This window comes from Panulirus ornatus, chromosome 47, assembly GCF_036320965.1.
Source record: "Panulirus ornatus isolate Po-2019 chromosome 47, ASM3632096v1, whole genome shotgun sequence".
Lineage (NCBI taxonomy): Eukaryota > Metazoa > Arthropoda > Malacostraca > Decapoda > Palinuridae > Panulirus > Panulirus ornatus.
In genome coordinates this window covers 8190285-8202602 of record NC_092270.1, presented here as the reverse complement: position 1 = coordinate 8202602, position 12318 = coordinate 8190285, and the positions used below count along the sequence as shown (strand labels likewise).

Genomic DNA, 12318 nt, shown 5'->3' with positions numbered 1-12318 from the left:
ACACGGCGCGTCCTCCTCCCCCACACCACATGGTTAAAGGCGATGCCATACTCGCATTTTATGACTTCGCCATCTCTCCTCTGGCCGCGATTACCATCTACAGACGTCCGGGCACAGAATTGGCAAGGTCCCTGGAGTATTCTAGGTCCATTGGGGTCTTGATCTCCCGAAAGAGGCGAGGCCCTGATGAGGTGTTGCAGGAAGCAGCCGCCTGATCGTGCGTTCTGGGCGCTCGTTGCGCCAAGAAATCTCACACGTGTACCTACATTTTCTTGCTTCCAGGCGAGAATTTGGGCCTCCTCCTCCTCCTCAGGAAGGTAAGAGCCGACAACCTTGAAGGAGAGGTGGGGGGAAAATAATACAGCGCCCAGAAACGATATTCCCAAAATAAAGTGGCAGCCAGGAGGAGTAAAAGAAAGAATATCGTTCTTCTCAAGATAGCCTGAGGCACACTGAGGCGGGTTGCTGGTGCCCACACCGTTAAGACCTTGAGTCCCGGCGGTCAGGTGTACGATGGTTTCACCCTGTGGGCGTCATATGCTTGCGCACATAATACACCTCAGCCGAGTATAGTGCTTATGAAAATACATAAGGGGAAAGACATTGTTTTTCCAAGGACACCGTACTTTCTATTTCGCATTGTTTTTCCATGGACACCGTACTTTCTATTTCGTTGTATCATTTACCATTATCACTATTATCATTATCACCATTTATCATAATTACTATTATTATTATCATCATTTAACATTGTTACTATTATCATTATCATCAATGTCGTTATCACCATCACACTCACCATTATTAGCGTTATCCTGAAGCCTAAATTGTAACGAATGGTAACTGCATAAGAAGAAAAAGGCGAGCAGCCGAAAGTGGACCATTAACACTTGAAGTAAAGACACATTTCAAGCGTTTAGGATGCGTAATACAGGCAGAACAGCTTTCATCAAAGAGAAAACGATGCTTAAGTGTACCTCTGACCTGAAGTGCTGAACGAAAGTACCTCTGACTTGAAGTGCTGAAGGAAAGTAACTCTGACCTGAAGTGCTGAAGGAAAGTAACTCTGACCTGAAGTTCTGAAGGAAAGTAACTCTGACCTGAAGTTCTGAAGGAAAGTACCTCTGACCTGAAGTTCTGAAGGAAAGTAACTCTGACCTGAAGTTCTGAAGGAAAGTAACTCTGACCTGAAGTTCTGAAGGAAAGTAACTCTGACCTGAAGTTCTGAGCGAAAGTACTCTACCTGCAAGTGCAGAAGGAAATAACTCTGACCGAAGTTCTGAGAAAGTAACTCGCTGAAGTTCTGAAGGAAAGGCCTCTGACCTGAAGTTCTGAAGGAAAGTAACTCTGACTGAAGTCTGAAGAAGTAACTCTGACCTGAAGTTCGACGAAAGTACATGACCTGAAGTTCTGAAGAAAGTAACTGACCTGAAGTCAGGTAAGGGGGTGTTTGCCAAGGTTTTAAAGGGGATGTAGCAAAAGGGAAAGGGTGTTTTTCAATTGGAAAGGTGGTTTTATCAAAGGGGGGTGTTTAGGCAAGGTGGAAGAGGGGTGTTCTTGCAAGGTGGAAGAGTGGTGTTTAGGCAAGGTGGAAGAGGGGGTGTTTATGCAAGGTGGAAGAGTGGTGTTTAGGCAAGGTGGAAGAGGGGAAGGTGTGTTATACTCCAAAGAAATGGCACGAGAGCCAGCGGATTAGATCGGACAGACACAAGAGAGCAAGAAGTCTATTCTCACGGTAAAGTATACCATAAGGACGACAGGAGATATCTATGTTGGATGATCTCACTTGCCCCGAAAATGTGATGGAAGGAACATGTAGAGGAGGAAGTCTTGGCCACCAGAGTTTCAAAAGCCATGAAATTGGACCTGTCGACGAACACACAAGACACCAGGGATGATTCTCTTCAAAATATCAGTATCATGTGTCATTACTATTAACATAATCCTCGTCCTCAGCGTTCACCACAGCTCGCCAACAGCGATGAGGCTGGAGCAGGGAGTGGGAGGGTAAAGCAGGGAGCGGATGGGGAGCGATACACCCGGTCATACCCCAAGAAAGGACACAATATGTACACTGGCTCAACACCCAGCTCAGCCACAACACACACACGCACACGCACGCACACACACACACACACACACACACATCCACTGCCATTCAGTCCACCTCAAAGTCCCACCAGCAACGCCCCACACCACCTTTCTTAAGTTCAAAACACACCATTCACATCACTACTACACCGGCAGGTGCCTCTGACCCCACACCTGTGGGACGAACCCTCGTCAAGTCATCAAGCACGAAGCGGATGGTTGTATGAGAGAGAGAGAGAGAGAGAGAGAGAGAGAGAGAGAGAGAGAGAGAGAGAGAGAGAGAGAGAGAGAGAGGCTGAATGCCTCTACTGCTTCTGATTTCCTTGACACGATGAACATCACCCACAAAACTCTACAGCGTACACGAGCCGAGGAAGCCGAACCCTTCCCGTTCATCTGGACTTCGTAGCGAGATCACTACCACCAACCAAACCAGCACCTCGGTACCTTCCCTCCCCCGCTGTCACGCGCGCGCCACACTCACCCACCCAACCCACACACACACCCCGCGACACCACCTACGCCAGCAATACCTGACGTGGAGGGAGTGAATCCGCACGCAACACTCACGCCAGCAACACCTCTGGCGCTTCCTTAATTTCCTCCTACGCTATTTCTCAACGCATCCTATAATGCAGAGAGGACATTCCCATTTCCTACCTTCAACTAACGCGTGATCATAGCCAGTGCTGAAGGCCCTATCAACACTTCCTAAAGCTGGCGTATGCAGAGGAGGTCAAATGCAGCATTCTGAGGCCCCCTGAGCCTTGGTCATTACGACTCAGATTTGATGGGCACCTTTCACGTGTTTATCCTCCCTCCCTCCTCCGTGGTGGGGCTTGCTCAACCACCAGCAGTTACACGTGCATGAGGCCTAGGTCCATCCTCCTCCGTGGCAGAACCTGGTCTGCAGTGTGGACCCGCCACGGACGCCGTGCCCCACCTCACTCCACACACTTTGGCGAGACTGTGAGTACAGCCATCAGTGTGTATATCCCTCATCATCCTCACAGGTCGATTGTGAGTATAGCTATGTGTGTACATACCTCATCATCCTCACAGGTCGACTGTGAGTACAATCATCAGAATATATATACATGTTCACCCAGCCACCAGCGTCAACCAGACCAACGCAAAGCCACACTGTGGGTCGCCCAGCCACCAGCCACAACCAGACCAACGCAAAGCCACACTGTGGGTCACCCAGCCACCAGCGTCAACCAGACCAACGCAAAGCCACACTGTGGGTCACCCAGCCACCAGCCTCAACCAGACCAACGCAAAGCCACACTGTGGGTCACCCAGACACCAGCCTCAACCAGACCAACGCAAAGACACACTGTGGGTCGCCCAGCCACCAGCCTCAACCAGACCAACGCAAAGCCACACTGTGGTCCCCCCCACCACCAGCCTCAACCAATCAACGGAAAGCCCCACCGTTGTCACCCAGCACCAGCCTCAACCAGACCCAACGCAAACCACACTGTGGTTTGCCCCCCACCAGCCTCAACCGACCAACGCAACCCACCACCCCCACCACCCAAAAAAAAACCCCCGGGGGGCCCCCCCCCCACCCAAAAAAAAGCAAACCCATTTCCCCCCCCACCCCAAAAACCAAAAAAAGCCACGGGGCAACCCCCCCCCCAAAAACCCCCAAAAAAAACCTGTGGGAAGAACCCGCCTAAAAGAAAAAAAAGAAAAGGGGGAAAAAAAAAAGCAAAGCCCCAATTTTTAACCCCCCACCATCAACCCAAAAAAGCAAAAGCCCAGGGAAGAAAAACCTCCCCCCCCCCCCTTTTCCCCCCCCCCCCCCCTTCCCCCAAGGCAAAAATGGGGCCCCCCAGCCCCCCCCCCCCCCAAAAAAGGAAAAGGGTAAAACCCCCCCCCCCCCCGGGAAGGCCCCCCCCCAAAAACCCCCCCCTTTTTTTCCCCCTTTTCCCCCCCCCCCTTTAAAAAACGGGGGGCCCAACCCCCAAGGGAAACCGGGGGGCCCTTTTGGGGGGGGGGGGTTTGGGGAAGGGGGGTTGGGGGGGGGGGGAAAGAGGGGGTGAAAAGGGGGGGGAAAAAAGGGGGGGGGGGGGTTTGGAAAATTTTTTTTTTTTAAAAAAAAAAAAGGGGGGGGGGGGGGGGAAAAAAGGAAAAAAATTTTTCCCTTTTTTTTTTTTTTTAAAATTTTTTTTTCCTTTTCCCCCCCGGGGGGGGGGGTTTTTGGGGGGCCCCCCGGGGGGGGGTTTTTGGGGGGGGGTTTTTTTTTTTTTTTTTGGGGGGGGGGCCCGGCCCCCCCCCCGGGGTTTTTTTTTTTTGGGGGGGGTTTTTTTTTTTTTGTGTGTGGGTTTTTTTTTTTGGGTTTTTTTTTTTTTCCCCCCCCCTTTTCCCCCCCCCCCCCCCCCCGCCCCCTTTCTCTCTCCCCTTCTCTCCCCCCCCCCCCCTTTTTTTTTTTTCCCTTTCTTTCTCTTTTTTCCTCCCCTTCTCTCTTTTTTTTTCCCCTTTTTCCTTTTTTCCCCTCTCTCTCTCTCCCCTTTTTTTTTTCCCCCCCCCCAAAACCCCCCCCCTCCCCCCCCCCCCCCCCCCAAAATTGTCCCCAAAATTTTCCCCCCCCCCCCCCCCCCCCCCCCCCCCCCCCCCCCTTTTTTCTTTAATTTTTTGGGGGGGGGGAGGGGAGGGGGGGGGGAAAAAAAGGGAAAGGGGGGGGGAAAAGAGGAGAGGAAAGGAGGGAGGGGGACGGAGGGTGCTTTAAAACTTCTATGAGCCAAAAATTTGTAGTCAAGTTCAGCTCGGGGAAGGAATTTCTCAATACCACATTTCTGCCGCCCTCACCCCAGAGGGCCCACGACAGCAGCAGCAGCAGCAGCTTCGTAGCGCCGCGCCGCGCCTCCACACACGGGTGGGGGCTTTGGGATATATGTATATACGGTCGTGAACACCACGCTCACGCGGCTGATAACCGGCCGTAAGGACACGCCTCGCTGCACGTGAATCTCTCTCTCTCTCTCTCTCTCTCTCTCTCTCTTTCTCTCTCTCTCCCGCACGGGAGGACAATAAGCGAGACGGCACACGACCCCCTCGCAGCACGATGACGGCGAACGACCCCCCTTTGCAGCACGACTCCCCGGGGTTGAGTCGTGCCGTGGTGGTGGTGAGGAAGAGGAGGGTGATGGTGGAGGTGGTGAGGAAGAGGAGGGTGATGATGGTGGTGGTGAGGAAGAGGTGGGTGAGGGTGGTGGTGGTGAGGAAGAGGTGGGTGAGGGTGGTGGTGGTGAGGAAGAAGTGGGTGGTGGTGGTGGTGGTGCCGTCGTGCCACCGTGCTCAAGAGCTGCCGCAGCCGAGGTGGCAATAGGGGGAGGGAGGCGTAAATGTATACATATACACGTCCGCTTCCAGCTCCATAGGAGAGCACTGCTGGGGCGGCTGCGGTGCGGTGCGGTGTGGTGTGGTCTGGCTGGGCGGCTGTGGTGTGGTGTGGTGTGGCGGCTGTGGTGGCGAGTTCAAAAGTGGAGGGAGAATCGGCCTGGACTCATCGCCTAGTTGTGTGTGTGTGTGTGTGTGTGTGTGCGTGTGTGTGTGTGTGTGTGTGTGTGTGTGTGTGTGTGTGTGTGTGAGAGAGAGAGAGAGAGAGAGAGAGAGAGAGAGAGAGAGAGAGAGAGAGAGAGAGAGAGAGAGAGAGAGAGAGAGAGGCTGGGCACGCCGCCACACCAAGAGATCCTCCCCCGGGGGCGGCGCAGCCAGATGCGACGCCCACGGAATACTCAATGCAGGCTCTCCGCGGGCGGCGGCCGCCCCTCACCCCCTTGGCCAAACCATTGCTTTCCCCGACACACACACACACACACACACGCTGCTCGCCCTAGCTGACCCGACCCGCCGCTCAGGGTAGGGTATGGTAGGGCAGGGTAGGGTAGGTTAGGGTAGGGTAGGACAGTGCAGGGGCAGGTCCAGAGGCAGGCAGTGGCTTCTTCAAATCACATTTAACTGCCCGTCCAAATGCTACAATGTGGACGAGACACTACTCAAATGTTCTAAACAAATATAGGTCAAAGCGGGGTAAGGTAGGCCCCATGGATTCAATCTATACACGTTCACATTATGGGGATTATATTGAGGCATTTATACAGATGAGCAATATTTTTTCTTTCCTTCTTTCATACTATTCGCCATTTCCCGCGTTAACGAGGTAGCGTTAAGAACACAGCACTGGGCCTTTTGAGGAAATATCCTCACCTGGCCATCTTCTCTGTTCCTTCTTTTGGAAAAGAAAAAAAAATATACATATATATGGCAGATCATAAAAAGGGCAACAGAGCAGTACATAGGGGCAAGCTATATGTAGCATTCTAGAACAAAGTGAAGACATTAATGTGGGTTTTTTTTTTAAGGGGGCTTACACAGCCCAGGTCCCCGACACTAGGAGCAGTGACGAGGTTCGTATAACCCGAAGAGGGGCCTGGAGGTCCGAGCGAAGCCAGGGGTGTAAGATATAGGGGTGTCGTCTCTACGATGCGGTGGTGCGCTTAACGTGGAACATCCATGTGTAGAGGTGTCAAGTCTAGGGTCATGTCCTGCCACGGTAAGGCTGGGGGGGGTCATGTTGTCCCCCGGGGTCGAGTGCAACACACCACACCACACCACACCCACTGGACACGACACGATACCACTCCACACCACACCACACGCCACCTTCACCCACTTTACCCTCCTAGCGAAACTTGTCATTTATCTCCGCCTCTGTCATACACCATGATCTTGTCCTGCAGCGTGGACAGGAGGTGCCAAGTGTCAGCAGTATAGACGGGCGGGTTGGCGGAGGGTGCCACGTATCAGCAGTGTGAACAAGGGGAGGGGGAGGAGGAGGAGGAGGAGGAGGAGGAGGAGGAGGAGGTGCCATGTGTCAGTAGTACGGCTACGGGGTGGGGGTGGGGGTGGTCTTGCCAAGTGTCAGCACTGTAGAAGACAGGTGCCAAGTGTCAGCGGTGTGGATGGAAGAGGTGCAATGTGTCAGCTGTGTGGAGGGTGCCAAGTGTCAGCAGCTTAGCCCACCTTCTCCCTGAACGTAAGTCATTACACACACACACACACACAAACAAACACACACACACACACACACACACACACACACACACACACACACACACCTTCCTCCATCATGCATATCATAATATTGATGGGGCGGCTCGGGCAACGCCAGGAGGAGGAGGAGGAGGAGGAGGTCAGACCAACAGAGCAGAAACAGAGATAACGCCCGCTGGCCTCGTCAGCCCAGACCCACACAGACTAGAGTGTAATAACGAGTGTACACACACACCAACACCGCCACCTCGGTTACCACAGCGGCGTGGGATGCGTCGAGTGTAGCAGCTGGAAAGGCCCAGTGGCAACGGCAGGTCATGCTGACAGGACGGCTTTGTGGTGTCCAGCGGATAAAAAAATTATCCTGACGAAGGCTCACCTCACCGTGGCTGATGCTTGTATACACCCCACGACGAATGTACATCCCCGCTTGACAACGGCGCCCTCCACCCAGCCGACAGAGGCCTTTCACCGCTAAAAGAGGGGTAGGTCTCCAAGGGGGAGGGGGCCGGGTTCCTCCACCTCCCTTGAGAGTTGGGTTCTTAACCCACTGACGGAGGGGACTTTCACCACACTTGACATGAGGTTCCCACCTTCCTGAGAAGGACCTCTACCACGAACTGTCTGGGGTCCTCTTCTGTAGCTGAAGGTGGACCTCCAACACGATGACAGGAGTGGTGGGGGAGGGAGGGGGGGAGTCTATGCCCCCTTAGTGACAGAGGTCCCCCCTTACCCCTATCCCGCTTGCTGTGGTCTCCTACCCCCGGAGACTGGGGTAAAACGGAAACAAGTCCTACTGACGCCAGTCTCGGTTCTTCCCCAGAGAGGACGAGCCTCTCCCTGCCTCCCTCCACACCACCACCAACGTGAGCGACGACTCCAATATAAAAGTGGCCTCCATTACCAAGATTAGCGCCAGGTCGTGCCTGCTGGTGGTGACCCCCAACCCAACCTCCCCCCTCCCTGTCCTTTCCCCCTAAACCTCCCTCCAAGTCGACCCAACAACTGTAAACACACTGGGAGGGAGGGAGGCACACACACGAGACCCCAGACCTCCCTCCCTCCTCAGCCACCCACCATACACACCTCCACTAATAATACCTGAGCAGGGAGTCGGCTCTCCATATACGGGGTTTGTAGGGCAGTATTGTATGTGGATGTCAAGCTGCTCGTCCAGTCTTCCCCCAAGCTCGCCGTCCCGGCGCCAATATGGAAGACGGCCAGATGCAACCCCACACACACACACACACACACACACACACACACACACACACACTGGGAGCTATTATTCATCATGCAGGTGCCACGAGCATGTTCGCCATGCCGTACCACCTAACATCGGAGAGGTAACAACAACCACTCTGCCAGCCGCAAGAGGAGAACCCACCCACCACATTCCGGCAACACAGGGAGCTTTAATATGACCCCTCTACCCCCCTCGCTACCCTCCCGGGAGGAGTGGAAAGCAGGGGGGGGAACCTGCCTTCTTCACTACCTCCATAAACCATGCGAACTCAAACGACCCAGTACTTACTCTTGGGGGGGGCGGCAAAGGATGGAGTGAAAAAGATTTTGAGGGATCGGGGGCCTGGACATGCAGGAGGGTGAGAGGCGTGCACGGAATGGAGTGAATTGGAACGATGTGGTATAGTGGGAGTCGACGTGCTGTCAATGGACTGAGAGAGGATAGTTTTAGAGCATTATAAAAGTGTCTGTGATAGCTACACACACTCCCACCAATCCCCTATTTAACATAAATGTCATCACTGTCCAATATTACCTCCCCTCCTTTATTTGACGGGCGTGGAGGGAGAGTGCAAAACATTCTCCCCATTTATTGTGATGGGATCAGTGTGCACAGTCCTTCCCCCCTTTGCCTCGCCCGTCAAGACACCGGAGAGGGGGGGAAAGGGGCCCTCGGGTGCCCCCCCCAGAAAATGACCCCAATCCTCCTCCCTCCCAGACTTAACGTGCCAACAACCCGTTATCAGCAGCGTATCGCCCGGCCCGACCTTCCTCCCAAGTGCCATCAAGAGCACTTGCCAGTCACGGCGACATTTACAGAGTTACGACCTTTCGATATCAGCGTGAGCGACGTCTGGCCTTCCACAATCGCCAGCCAGCGCGGTCAGGCGAGGCCGGGGACGAAATGATGAGGAGGAGGAGGAGGACGCCCTCCCCCCTCACCTCCAACAGCAAACCTCGGCAATCTTTCCCAAACGCTGGAGAGGCTACGACTCTGGGAAGACAACGCTAAAGACGCAGCTGTGTGGGGAGGTGCTGTCTGTCTGGCCCCTAGGGATCTACAAGCACTTCAGTCAGTAGTGTGGATTGTAAGTGGGGTGGGGGGCGGTGGCCCGGTGAGTAGTACACACCAGCACATCATCATCATCCACCTGCCGCCTAGGGTTCATACACATCACCTGCACCTACATCCAACAGTCTGGGATGATGCTACAACTCTTAACCTCGCCACTTACCGTCGCCGCCTCCCACCACCAGAGATCCCTCATCCCAGGGTTGCAGTTCGCCAACATACGTCACATCGTACATAACCGCAAGAGAAGAATTCCTATCTTCACCATTTTCTCTTGTACATCTTTTCTGGCTCTAGCTGCTTGCATTACCCACATACACAATTATCATTATCACAACCACTGAAGAAACTTCAACGTCGTGAGCGTGGATGCGAATCCAACACGGGACAGGAGAGCGGGGTCCTCGACTAAGCTTGTACTTGGCAGGATTCGCGGCTCCCTCCGCCAGCCACCAACCGATGGAGGAGGAGGAGGAGGTGGGAGGGACGAAGGGTGGGCTAGTACCACCACCTTCTGATCCCACTGCAGTCAAGACTTTGCGTTCCCAAGCTGACGATCCTAAACAAGCCAGGGGGCCAAGAGTGTAGGATTCCAAGCGGGGATCCCGGATGATCCGCAGCTGGCAGACGCGCAGGTGGTGAGAGGCAGACGAAGAGAAGGAGGGGAGGGGGGTAGTGTAACAGACGAAAGGGAGTCGCTCGAACAGGCGAAGGAGGCCGGTGGAGCGGCCGTGGGCGCCCCAAGCCAGTGAAGCAAACAAAGACGCGTCACTTGCAAGAGGAGCCGTAGTGTGTGGGCTGCAAAGCGTCCACGCAAGACACACACACAGGGAAACAGTATCCCTTCCAGGAGCTGTGTTGCGGGGGCGGGAGAGGAGAGCCTCGTCAGGATGGCCAAACCCTGACCTTCATGGGGAAGGGTCGGCGACTGCGACATCTCCTAGGGAGACAACGAAGACGTCTACGCAAAGCGAACCTCGGGAGACCACGCGAGAGACGGGTCTCTCCTGCATAACAGGAACCGTACAGGGGGCCTCGCCACCTACCGTGTCCACGTCCTTCGACTCGTCAGGAGCAACCATCAGCTGACGGTGCACAGGGGCGTCCTCCGCGTCTGACACATCGCAGAGCCGAACTGTTCCATCAGCTCACATCACCTCAGCTACAGGGTACACCCGACACGCCTTCGTGTGTCACATGGCCACGTACCACCGTCCACAACTTCGGAACTTGTTACTCCACCACCACCACTAGAGAGGCCCACTGCCTTATGTCTGTATGCACCAGGCAGACGCAAACAACTAACCACACAGAAAAAGGGGGGGGCACCACTACCTCCTGCGTGACCCGTCTCGGACCGCCACACCCACCGCTGCCACGCCCACCACCATCACCACCGCCACTCTAGCTAACGACCTGACAACGGCGGCGGTAACGCACCTTTCTCATCTTCTCAAAATAACAGGCCAGATTTACAAAGAGGCAGGAGTGCGGGGGACCTCCTCCGACAGGGTACATTGGAGAGCGCCTCAGCTGGCGGAGCAAGAAGGTGCTAGTCGCTCCCTCTTTGAGCTTAGATCAGGACTATGTCAATCGATTTACCACTCTAATCACAGCAGTGACGAGGACTAATTTACCCCCGTGTCTGACAAGCTGTAGCGCGTAGCGCTCGCATAGCTGTCGTCAGCCATAGGTGGGCAGGAGGCACGGCCGCTCTCCCATCAACACCACGAGCCTATGAACGCTGATCCTCAAGTACCACAAAGACTGGGTACACGACAAGGTAGGTCCCCACCTACACATGCACGGCCAAATGTGTAACACCACACGCACACACCCGCGTAAAAATTAATTTCCCCTTCCCTTCCACTGCAGCTGAATGCATCATCAGAACCAAACAATGGAACACCAAAAGGGAAGGTCCCATGACGTCCTGGCTCACAAATACATGGAGGCAAATCCGTGGTCTACCGACCTAAAATGCCTAAGATCGCGAGACAGCAGCCTCACAGGATCTCGAAACACCTTAGGCTACGAAGACGCCAACGCCGTGCTTTCTGCCGCCCCCTGGACAGATAAAGGACTACAAATACAACCCCGAAGGTTTACTTTGAGAACCTTTTTGGGGGAACAAAACGCTGGCAGTAAAACCGTGGCAAGTTAGGGGGGGAAGGTGGGGTTCCATTTGATATCGCGTTCCCGCCCAGAAGCATCGGAGGGGCGTGTGGCCGGACGCTCCAGCAACAACCTCCGCCATACAATCGTCAGGTCCAGGTGACTCAGGAGCACCATGCCCTCCGCTACGCGTCCTTCAAGCCATCAGCACAAGACTGACCTAATCACCGCCACGGCCACTTGCACCCTTCTGCGAGCCCTGAGCCTGGGAGGAGGAGGAGGAGGAGGAGGCCGCCCCTTCGTTGCAGCAGCTAATGAGTCACGTAAGGAGAACAGTCACAGTGAGATTAAGGAGTACCACACGCCACCGCCCAGCTGGGTGGGTGAGAGGGGGAAAGATGACCAGGGTTAGGGGGTCTCCACACGTCGTGAGCCAAGGGGAGAGGAGGGATGGGTGTGACTCATTACCCATCATGAACCCCCCCTAAAATGCTCCGGCACGCCACATTACCCATCATGAACCCCCCTAAAATGCTCCGGCACGCCATCATCATCATCCTCATCCTCCCTCTCTGCCCTTACCACTCTACCATCGTCAAGGCCACCACGGCCCCTCCCTGCACCCCTGCAAGCCACCGCCACCGCCACCACCACCATCGGCGCCATCCCTCCCTGCCCCTGCACGCCACCATCACCACCCCTCCTCCACCCACACCATCTAGCGCCCCCCT

At 54.7% G+C, this 12318-nt stretch overlaps 1 protein-coding gene across 4 annotated transcripts in view; it reads right to left on the bottom strand.

Annotated features, from left to right (window-relative positions):
- The window catches only part of LOC139763508 (heterogeneous nuclear ribonucleoprotein K-like), a 430043-nt gene that overhangs the window by 348861 nt on the left and 68864 nt on the right, over positions 1-12318 (bottom strand). The window contains exon 1 of one of the 4 annotated variants that reach the window (XM_071689651.1): positions 10519-10569. The exons of the other annotated variants lie outside the window; for them this stretch is intronic. Coding sequence (XP_071545752.1) covers positions 10519-10554 — 36 coding nt within the window. The 5' untranslated portion in view covers positions 10555-10569. Of the gene's footprint in view, positions 1-10518; positions 10570-12318 lie in introns of those variants that run through there. 4 annotated transcript variants of the gene reach the window in all.